Source organism: Salvelinus namaycush, unplaced genomic scaffold, assembly GCF_016432855.1.
Source record: "Salvelinus namaycush isolate Seneca unplaced genomic scaffold, SaNama_1.0 Scaffold209, whole genome shotgun sequence".
Taxonomy (NCBI): Eukaryota; Metazoa; Chordata; class Actinopteri; order Salmoniformes; family Salmonidae; genus Salvelinus; species Salvelinus namaycush.
This window is the reverse complement of record NW_024058886.1, coordinates 42,730-54,906: the sequence shown is the minus strand read 5'-3', so window position 1 is coordinate 54,906 and position 12,177 is coordinate 42,730. Positions and strand designations below refer to the sequence as shown.

The 12,177-nt window shown below is 41.4% G+C and overlaps 1 protein-coding gene across 1 annotated transcript in view; it reads right to left on the bottom strand.

Moving 5' to 3' along the window:
• The window catches only part of LOC120038131 (1,4-alpha-glucan-branching enzyme-like), a 128,591-nt gene extending 117,114 nt beyond the window's left edge, over positions 1 to 11,477 (bottom strand). Inside the window, exon 1 of the mRNA XM_038984026.1 lies at positions 11,014 to 11,477. Coding sequence (XP_038839954.1) covers positions 11,014 to 11,111 — 98 coding nt within the window. The 5' untranslated portion in view covers positions 11,112 to 11,477. The remainder of the gene's footprint in view (positions 1 to 11,013) is intronic.
• Between the last annotated feature and the right edge of the window lie 700 nt (positions 11,478 to 12,177).

The following is a 12,177-nucleotide window of genomic DNA, read 5'->3' as shown; positions in this document are numbered from 1 at the left end:
ATTAGTCCTGTATTATAATAGTAGTCTATTAGTCCTGTATTATAATAGGAGTCCTGTATTATAATAGTAGTCTATTAGTCCTGTATTATATTAGTAGTCCTGTATTATATTAGTAGTCTATTAGTCCTGTATTATATTAGTAGTCTATTAGTCCTGTATTATAATAGTAGTCCTGTATTATATTAGTAGTCTATTAGTCCTGTATTATAATAGTAGTCCTGTATTATAATAGTAGTCTATTAGTCCTGTATTATATTAGTAGTCCTGTATTATACTAGTAGTCTATTAGTCCTGTATTATATTAGTAGTCCTGTATTATAATATTAGTCCTGTATTATAATAGTAGTCCTGTATTATAATAGTAGTCTATTAGTCCTGTATAATATTAGTAGTCTATTAGTCCTGTATTATAATATTAGTCCTGTATTATAATAGTAGTCCTGTATTATAATAGTAGTCCTGTATTATAATAGTAGTCTATTAGTCCTGTATTATATTAGTAGTCTCGTAGTCCTGTATTATATTAGTAGTCCTGTATTATATTAGTAGTCTATTAGTCCTGTATTATAATAGTAGTCCTGTATTATATTAGTAGTCTATTAGTCCTGTATTATATTAGTAGTCTATTAGTCCTGTATTATAATAGTAGTCCTGTATTATAATAGTAGTCCTGTATTATAAAAGTAGTCCTGTATTATATTAGTAGTCTATTAGTCCTGTATTATATTAGTAGTCCTGTATTATAATAGTAGTCCTGTATTATATTAGTAGTCCTGTATTATATTAGTAGTCCTGTATTATATTAGTAGTCCTGTATTATATTAGTAGTCTAGTAGTCCTGTATTATAATAGTAGTCCTGTATTATAATAGTAGTCTATTAGTCCTGTATTATATTAGTAGTCCTGTATTATATTAGTAGTCCTGTATTATATTAGTAGTCCTGTATTATATTAGTAGTCCTGTATTATATTAGTAGTCCTGTATTATATTAGTAGTCCTGTATTATATTAGTAGTCCTGTATTATATTAGTAGTCCTGTATTATATTAGTAGTCTAGTAGTCCTGTATTATATTAGTAGTCCTGTATTATATTAGTAGTCTATTAGTCCTGTATTATATTAGTAGTCCTGTATTATATTAGTAGTCCTGTATTATAATAGTAGTCTAGTAGTCCTGTATTATATTAGTAGTCCTGTATTATATTAGTAGTCCTGTATTATATTAGTAGTCCTGTATTATAATAGTAGTCTAGTAGTCCTGTATTATATTAGTAGTCCTGTATTATATTAGTAGTCCTGTATTATATTAGTAGTCCTGTATTATATTAGTAGTCCTGTATTATATTAGTAGTCCTGTATTATAATAGTAGTCCTGTATTATAATAGTAGTCTATTAGTCCTGTATTATATTAGTAGTCCTGTATTATATTAGTAGTCCTGTATTATATTAGTAGTCCTGTATTATAATAGTAGTCTAGTAGTCCTGTATTATATTAGTAGTCCTGTATTATATTAGTAGTCCTGTATTATATTATTAGTCCTGTATTATAATAGTAGTCTATTAGTCCTGTATTATAATAGGAGTCCTGTATTATAATAGTAGTCTATTAGTCCTGTATTATATTAGTAGTCCTGTATTATATTAGTAGTCTATTAGTCCTGTATTATATTAGTAGTCTATTAGTCCTGTATTATAATAGTAGTCCTGTATTATATTAGTAGTCTATTAGTCCTGTATTATAATAGTAGTCCTGTATTATAATAGTAGTCTATTAGTCCTGTATTATATTAGTAGTCCTGTATTATACTAGTAGTCTATTAGTCCTGTATTATATTAGTAGTCCTGTATTATAATATTAGTCCTGTATTATAATAGTAGTCCTGTATTATAATAGTAGTCTATTAGTCCTGTATAATATTAGTAGTCTATTAGTCCTGTATTATAATATTAGTCCTGTATTATAATAGTAGTCCTGTATTATAATAGTAGTCCTGTATTATAATAGTAGTCTATTAGTCCTGTATTATATTAGTAGTCCTGTATTATAATATTAGTCCTGTATTATAATAGTAGTCCTGTATTATAATAGTAGTCTATTAGTCCTGTATAATATTAGTAGTCTATTAGTCCTGTATTATAATATTAGTCCTGTATTATAATATTAGTCCTGTATTATAATAGTAGTCCTGTATTATACTAGTAGTCTATTAGTCCTGTATTATATTAGTAGTCCTGTATTATAATATTAGTCCTGTATTATAATATTAGTCCTGTATTATATTAGTAGTCCTGTATTATAATAGTAGTCCTGTATTATAATAGTAGTCCTGTATTATAATAGTAGTCCTGTATTATATTAGTAGTCTATTAGTCCTGTATTATATTAGTAGTCCTGTATTATATTAGTAGTCTATTAGTCCTGTACTAGTGACCTAATGAAGTCCAATAGGTTCAGAAAGCCTGATTGATGCCAGCTTCCACCTGCTTCATTAACACGGTAGTGTGGAGGGTTTGGTCGGTGACCTTCAGGCTAGCAAAGAGGAGCTCTACAACTACTAGCATGTTCAAATCAGACAACAACCATCTCTACAATCCATCTTCTCACTATTGATTTTACTTTATAAAAAAAAAAACTCAATGTTGCAGCAACAGAAAAATGTCTTCAACCATGAAAGATGGTTCATAACAAAACCAGCAAATGTGCTCCCTACAGTCTGTATACTGGGGCCTCTCTCTCTGTGGTCCCTACAGTCTGTATACTGGGGCCTCTCTCTCTGTGGTCCCTACAGTCTGTATACTGGGGCCTTTCTCTCTGTGGTCCCTACAGTCTGTATACTGGGGCCTCTCTCTCTGTGGTCCCTACAGTCTGTATACTGGGGCTTCTCTCTCTCTCTCTGTGGTCCCTACAGTCTGTATACGGGGGGGCTCTCTCTCTCTGTGGTCCCTACAGTCTGTATACTGGGGCCTCTCTCTCTGTGGTCCCTACAGTCTGTATACTGGGGCCTCTCTCTCTGTGGTCCCTACAGTCTGTATACTGGGGCCTCTCTCTGTGGTCCCTACAGTCTGTATACTGGGGCCTCTCTCTCTGTGGTCCCTACAGTCTGTATACTGGGGCCTCTCTCTCTGTGGTCCCTACAGTCTGTATACTGGGGCCTCTCTCTCTGTGGTCCCTACAGTCTGTATACTGGGGCCTCTCTCTCTGTGGTCCCTACAGTCTGTATACTGGGGCCTCTCTCTCTGTGGTCCCTACAGTCTGTATACTGGGGCCTCTCTCTCTGTGGTCCCTACAGTCTGTATACTGGGGCCTCTCTCTCTGTGGTCCCTACAGTCTGTATACTGGGGCCTCTCTCTCTGTGGTCCCTACAGTCTGTATACTGGGGCCTCTGTCTCGTTGTCCCTCGATCTTGTAGGCCTCTCTCTCTCTCTCGTAGGCCTCTCTTCTCTCTCTCGTAGGCCTCTCTTCTCTCTCTCGTAGGCCTCTCTGTGATCATTCATCTGAATTCCTATCACTGATCCCCCAAAGCAGCATGCTACCTCCTGGCTGTAGCAACGCCAAGCGAAGGCTGTTGCTTTCCATGCCTGTGTTTTTGTGTTAGTCCTTCGAGGGCCTCCGGCAGCACACAGGAGGCTGACACAGTGTTAGTTTTAGTCCTACGAGGGCCTCCGGCAGCACACTTGGGGCTGATCAAGGATTAACCTGCCCCCTGCAGCAGCGCCTGTAGGAGTGCGTTCCAAATGGCAACCTATTCTCGATATAGTGCACTGCCCTATGGGGCCCTAGTCAAAATAAGTGCACTATATAGGGACTACTGAGCCATTTGGGATGCTACCCCAGCTCCCGCCTTGCCTGCTTCTATATGTAAAATAGTTTGTCATCATGATCGACAGGCAGACGTGGCAGGGATACGTCTAGGGATAGAGGATAGAGGAAAACGCAGCAGAGAGCCTATAACAAAGCCCTCACTTTGTCATAAAACGTGACAGAGTGACTCCCAGCGTGCATCTTGGCGTGACCCTGGACAACACCCCTGTCGTTCTCTGCAAACATCAAAGCAGTGACTCGATCCTGCAGGTTCATGCCCTACGACATCCTTAGAGTACGACCCTACCTCACACAGGAAGCGACGCAGGTCCTACTCCAGGCACTTGTCATTTCCTGTCTGGACTACCGCAACTCGCTAAAATTACTCAAATGTATTCCAGTGTTTGCCTGCAAGCTGAAAACTTTTGACTGTGCGTGTTCAGGCTAGCTACCCCTCCGAAGCCTAGGCTACTGCTAAGACAGTACAGTACGAACCTGTGGCTACTGCTAAGACAGTACAGTACGAAACTGTGGCTACTGCTAAGACAGTACAGTATGAACCTGTGGCTACTGCTAAGACAGTACGAAACTGTGGCTACTGCTAAGACAGTACAGTACGAACCTGTGGCTACTGCTAAGACAGTACAGTATGAACCTGTGGCTACTGCTAAGACAGTACAGTACGAACCTGTGGCTACTGCTAAGACAGTACGAAACTGTGGCTACTGCTAAGACAGTACAGTACGAACCTGTGGCTACTGCTAAGACAGTACAGTGCGAACCTGTGGCTACTGCTAAGACAGTACAGTATGAACCTGTGGCTACTGCTAAGACAGTACGAACCTGTGGCTACTGCTAAGACAGTACAGTACGAACCTGTGGCTACTGCTAAGACAGTACAGTATGAACCTGTGGCTACTGCTAAGACAGTACAGTACGAACCTGTGGCTACTGCTAAGACAGTACGAACCTGTGGCTACTGCTAAGACAGTACAGTACGAAACTGTGGCTACTGCTAAGACAGTACGAACCTGTGGCTACTGCTAAGACAGTACAGTACGAAACTGTGGCTACTGCTAAGACAGTACAGTATGAAACTGTGGCTACTGCTAAGACAGTACGAAACTGTGGCTACTGCTAAGACAGTACAGTACGAACCTGTGGCTACTGCTAAGACAGTACAGTATGAACCTGTGGCTACTGCTAAGACAGTACAGTACGAACCTGTGGCTACTGCTAAGACAGTACAGTGCGAACCTGTGGCTACTGCTAAGACAGTACAGTATGAAACGGTGGCTACTGCTAAGACAGTACAGTATGAAACGGTGGCTACTGCTAAGACAGTACAGTATGAAACGGTGGCTACTGCTAAGACAGTACAGTATGAAACGGTGGCTACTGCTAAGACAGTATGAAACTGTGGCTACTGCTAAGACAGTATGAAACTGTGGCTACTGCTAAGAGAGTACAGTATGAAACTGTGGCTACTGCTAAGAGAGTACAGTATGAAACTGTGGCTACTGCTAAGACAGTACAGTATGAAACTGTGGCTACTGCTAAGACAGTACGAAACTGTGGCTAATGTACTGACGTTACAAACTTGATTCAGAAGACCGGGAGAGATTTTTAATTGGCTAAGAAAGAATGGATTGACTTTTCAATGCTAATTAAAGGGTACTAAAGGCCGAACTGAATGGTGAATTGAATGAGCCAAACGTAAAAAATGATTAGTCAATCCGTTTCCAGCTACAATAGTCATTTACAACATTAACAATGTCTACACTGTATTTCTTATCCATTTTATGTTATTTTAATGGATAAAACAAAAAAAATTAGTTACTTTCAAAAACAAGGACATTTCTAAGTGACCCCAAACTTTTGAACTGTAGTGTATATGGGGCAGTAACGTTTAAGGTGCAGGGTTACGTAACTGGGTGGAAGCCGCCTAGTGATGACCACGGTCTCTTTTTTAAAAATCAGAACGACCAGAACTCAAAATCAGAACTCAGCATCCCAGGAGCGACCTGAAAGACAGTCAGTCACCTCAGTCCGTTGACTGTAGAACCCCGTGGTTCTGTTTACATAAGACAACCAGACCCGTCAAGAGAAGGTCGGCGCAGGGCCGTTCACCACCAAAAGGAACCTAGTCAACAGAAATGAGTTCACATCAGTTACTCTGTCCGACACATGAGAGACTCTGTCACCGGCCCAAACGGGGCCCTATTCAGAAGGAAGCACCTATTTTTCACCAGATAAACCTGCGTACAGGAATATGACTTGTTGAAAACGGTGCTGCCAGAATAAACAGAATATACAGACACAAAGTCTACATACGGACAAAATATAAAAGACTCAGAATCCACATACACTATATTGCACTATGAACCCTTGTTGGGCTGCAGGGCAACATGTAGGAAGAGAGAATAGCGTGCCATTTGAACCACACACACTCAGGCAGCCAATACATTTGAGCATATTGGGTATCTCTTTTTTAACAAGTACCCTATATAGAAAACAATATTTGTTTAAATGTGTGCATTTGACTACATAGCTACAGTATGGACTACTACCAGAGCCTAAAGGTAAGCTAAAAATGCTACAGTAATGTTGCCGTAATTAACTATTAGTGACCACTCTGGAGAGACACGAATGGCATTCAGTCACAAATTGCACTGTCTGTATCTGAACCAAGAGTTAATTAACAGCAGTGTAAAATGTGTCCCAAGTTCACTGCCTATTCCAGCACCCAGGGGAGAGTGGCTAAATTATAAAGAACTGAACCTATTCTGGGAGGGGGGGGGGGGGGGCTTTGTTTTCTGCTTGGATAAGATATCAGCATGTTTTATTCACAGTGTAGCCAACCGGTAGGCCTGTGATCTCAAAATAGTCTTAAAGGTACAGTGCCTACAGGAAGTTTACACCACCTTGAGCTTTCTTTAAAAAAAAAAAAAATTGTGCAATACAAAAATAGGATTGAAATAGATTTTATTTGGCACTGATCTACACACAATACTCCATAATGTCAAAACCAAAAAGAAAATTATACAAATGTAAAAATTCTATTAAAAAAATGTGTAATATGTACTTGTGGCATAAGTATTGGCCTCAGGTAGGTAGGCAGGAAGGCAGGTAGCCTAGTGGTTAGAGCGTTGGACTTGTAACCGGAAGGTTAGATCGAATCACCGAGCTGACAAGGTACAAATCTGTCATTCTGCCCCTGAACAAGGCAGTTAACTGTTCCTAGGCCGTCATTAAGAAAATAAGAATTTGTTCTTGCCTGATTTAAAAAAAAAAAAAAAAAATTGCCTCATTTGTTTAGGCAAGTAAAACTTGGCTTAACAAATCACATAAGGTATATGGTCTCACTCAGAACAATAATAGGGGTTGACATGATTTTTTGAATGACTACCTCTGTCCTGCATACATACAAACATCTGTAAAGTCCCCGAGTCAAGTACTGAAATTCAAACACAGATTAAAACTACAAAAAACCAGGAACTTTTCAAAAGCCTCATAAAGAAGGGCAGGGATTGGTAAACGTGTTACAATATTAAATCAGACACGGAATATATCTTTTAGCACGGTCAAGCTAATAATGATGGTGTGGATGATGTATTAAACCACCCAGACACATCGAAGATGCAGTCGTCCTTCTGAACTGAGAGACAGGAAGGAAGCTGCTTGGGGAAGTCACCGCCAGGCCATTGGTGATTTTTATTTTTTTTAAAGCTACAAAGTTGAATGGCAGAAAACTGAGGATGGATCAACAACATTGTAGTGACTCCACAATACTATCCTAAATGACAGCGTGAAAAGAAGGAAAATAATACAGAATAAAAAGATGCTTCACTATAGTGAACGACTTCTACTCTGCACACAAATGGTAAGTTATTCCCTACACAGTGACCAGGGCCCATTTGGATCCGGCTGAATGACTCACATGGTAAGAGTAGGCGACTGTACTGTCAGTAGGTCTGTAGACTAGCCTAAACACAGCACCCAGAGTCTGCTACAGAGACTAGCCTAAACACAGCACCCAGAGTCTGCTACAGAGACTAGCCTAAACACAGCACCCAGAATCTGCTACAGAGACTAGCCTAAACACAGCACCCAGAGTCTGCTACAGAGACTAGCCTAAACACAGCACCCAGAGTCTGCTACAGAGACTAGCCTAAACACAGCACCCAGAGTCTCCTACAGAGACTAGCCTACACACAGCAGCCAGAGTCTGCTACAGAGACTAGCCTAAACACAGCACCCAGAGTCTGCTACAGAGACTAGCCTAAACACAGCACCCAGAGTCTGCTACAGAGACTAGCCTAAACACAGCACCCAGAGTCTGCTACAGAGACTAGCCTACACACAGCAGCCAGAGTCTGCTACAGAGACTAGCCTACACACAGCAGCCAGAGTCTGCTACAGAGACTAGCCTAAACACAGCAGCCTGAGTCTGCTACAGAGACTAGCCTAAACACAGCACCCAGAGTCTGCTACAGAGACTAGCCTAAACACAGCACCCAGAGTCTGCTACAGAGACTAGCCTAAACACAGCAGCCTGAGTCTACTACAGAGACTAGCCTAAACACAGCACCCAGAGTCTGCTACAGAGACTAGCCTAAACACAGCAGCCAGTCTACTACAGAGACTAGCCTAAACACAGCAGCCAGAGTCTGCTACAGAGACTAGCCTAAACACAGCAGCCAGAGTCTGCTACAGAGACTAGCCTAAACACAGCACCCAGAGTCTGCTACAGAGACTAGCCTAAACACAGCAGCCAGAGTCTGCTACAGAGACTAGCCTAAACACAGCACCCAGAATCTGCTACAGAGACTAGCCTAAACACAGCAGCCAGTCTACTACAGAGACTAGCCTAAACACAGCACCCAGAGTCTGCTACAGAGACTAGCCTAAACACAGCACCCAGAGTCTACTACAGAGACTAGCCTAAACACAGCACCCAGAGTCTGCTACAGAGACTAGCCTAAACACAGCACCCAGAGTCTACTACAGAGACTAGCCTAAACACAGCAGCCAGAGTCTGCTACAGAGACTAGCCTAAACACAGCACCCAGAGTCTGCTACAGAGACTAGCCTAAACACAGCAGCCAGTCTACTACAGAGACTAGCCTAAACACAGCAGCCAGAGTCTGCTACAGAGACTAGCCTAAACACAGCAGCCAGAGTCTGCTACAGAGACTAGCCTAAACACAGCACCCAGAGTCTGCTACAGAGACTAGCCTAAACACAGCAGCCAGAGTCTGCTACAGAGACTAGCCTAAACACAGCACCCAGAGTCTACTACAGAGACTAGCCTAAACACAGCAGCCAGAGTCTGCTACAGAGACTAGCCTAAACACAGCAGCCAGAGTCTGCTACAGAGACTAGCCTAAACACAGCAGCCAGAGTCTGCTACAGAGACTAGCCTAAACACAGCAGCCAGAGTCTGCTACAGAGACTAGCCTAAACACAGCACCCAGAGTCTGCTACAGAGACTAGCCTAAACACAGCAGCCAGAGTCTGCTACAGAGACTAGCCTAAACACAGCACCCAGAGTCTACTACAGAGACTAGCCTAAACACAGCACCCAGAGTCTGCTACAGAGACTAGCCTAAACACAGCACCCAGAGTCTGCTACAGAGACTAGCCTAAACACAGCAGCCAGAGTCTGCTACAGAGACTAGCCTAAACACAGCACCCAGAGTCTACTACAGAGACTAGCCTAAACACAGCAGCCAGAGTCTGCTACAGAGACTAGCCTACACACAGCACCCAGAGTCTGCTACAGAGACTAGCCTACACACAGCAGCCAGAGTCTGCTACAGAGACTAGCCTACACACAGCACCCAGAGTCTGCTACAGAGACTAGCCTAAACACAGCAGCCTGAGTCTACTACAGAGACTAGCCTAAACACAGCACCCAGAGTCTGCTACAGAGACTAGCCTAAACACAGCAGCCAGTCTACTACAGAGACTAGCCTAAACACAGCAGCCAGTCTACTACAGAGACTAGCCTAAACACAGCACCCAGAATCTGCTACAGAGACTAGCCTAAACACAGCACCCAGAGTCTACTACAGAGACTAGCCTAAACACAGCAGCCAGAGTCTGCTACAGAGACTAGCCTACACACAGCTGCAGAGAATTCACACGATGATGATGCCTGTGATTCTATTAAACGGGGTATGTTGAAATTGTTGTGTTGATATATTTTTGTGTTCAGTATAATAAAATTCCCTATACTTCTGATACATCAAGTATTCCGTAGAAGACAGTGGTTGATGTTACTGCAATAAAATAATTGTTAAATTATGATTCATAACATTTGACTAGTGGATTGTATCTGGAAACATCATGGAGACAAACATATTTACGTTGTAACCTATATATATATATATATATATATATATATATATATATATATATATATATATATATATAGTCAGTCAATGGTTATAACCATAGTCATGCAACTATAGTGATGCTACAATGTTGCATCTGATGAAGAACATCACAGGCCTGCAGCAGAAGTGTTACAATGCATCTACTAGCCAGAACCATATGGGCTTTAGGCTATGGCTCTGAATGTAGCTAATAACAATGCTCTGCCACACACACACAACTAGGGTGCCTGCCTGCCTGCCTCCTCAACCATGCTGGCGTGTTCAGTCATACACTGGGCGGAACCACCTGGCTGACTGGAACAAATGAGCTGTCAAACCTGAGGAAGGAGGGATGGATGGTGGAAGAGTATGGCAGCTAGTTTGCTACCGGCCAGCCACTGGCACCAAAGGGTAATAGTTAGAGACATAGCTAACATGACTATACATGTATTGCTTTGTAATTGTAACAATATAATATAGTATGACCACGTCGAGCGGAATATTTGGTATTGTAGCAAGGATGACAGGCGAACTAAAACCATACCGTTAGCATACCGGTTAGCCTGGGCTTCTGGTCATTGCGACAGTCAAGGGCAACACAGCAAAGCTTTCATGCGACCGCTATGCTGCGGTTATCTCAAATGTCAGTCAATGAATGTACTAGAAGACGCCTGTAGGATTTGAACTAATATGTATCTATCTATCTGGTGTTTCTGGTGTTTTTACGAATAGACATGAATACCAGTTCGAGCCTGACGGTTGTGCACGGTATAGCGACGGGCTTGAGTTGTGAGCTGTGCAGCATTTTAGCACTGAAAAAGCCGTTTTACCTCCTCCTGAAGTCCTTTTCGTACTGTTTGAGGTAGGGATCCATTTGAAGAAGGGAGTTGAACTCAGGAATTGTAACATTATCCCACGTATCGGCCATGGTCCCTACAGTCGAAAGCAATCGAGCACCGAGTGTCGCAGCTGGTAGAACACAAATGACAGTCACGGCTGAGCCTTTGTACGTGCAAGAAAGGGTTCAGAGACAACAGCGAATCAGGGTCATTCTAATCCGCCCCAGCCTATCACAATACGAACTTTATCACCCCTGTCCACTACAATAAAATCAAAAAAACATTATGATGTTTGATGAGATGTTTCTTTAAGATGACAGCGGAAGCGTTTTGGAAGTAGGAAGAAGGGTATCACAGTCACTTTCTTGTAGTCTTTAAACACTACTCTGACAATGAACCCCAATGTCAAAGATTATGAGGGCAGAGCTCGTGAGACAAACTACTTCATTCGTCTCGCTCAAAAATGAGATAGCGAGACGGCTAGTAAAAATTGTAGGCTACATGTGACATAGAACACTCGCATCTGATTCTACTCAAATAGATACGATTACTATCTATTAGTGAAGACAGTTGAAGTAGCCTTGCTAAATCTAACAACAGTTTATACTGTGTGTTTATAGTTTATTGTGAAATTGCTCTTTGTAATCCCATTTTGGCAAGTTCATACAAACACATCGATTTGGACAAAGTGTGTTCATGGTTTTTTCACGTGACGGTTTAGATCGGTCCAAATGGCACCCTAATTCCCTATTTGGTGCACTACTTTTAATCGGTCCTGGTCGAAAGTAGTGCACTATATATAGGATAGGGTGCCATTTGGGAATGTATTTTGTGGAGCAATCCACCCGCTGTGTCCTGAATTACACAACCCAATGTGTTCATATCAGGGCTTTGAGGTAGTGTTTTCCTCAACGCAGGACTGTAGGCCAATGACTGAAGCTTGAGCTGTTTGCCAACAACATGTTGGTATTTTAAAGAGTCAAGCCCTTTCGTAGTAGATAAAGCCAGATGATGTAACATACAGTGCATTCGGAAAGTATTCAGACCCCTTCACTTTATAGTTAGTCTTATTCTAAAATTCTAAAATTTTGTAAATTGTTATTTTTCCTCATCAATCTACACACAATATCCCATAATGAAGACATTTTTGAAAAT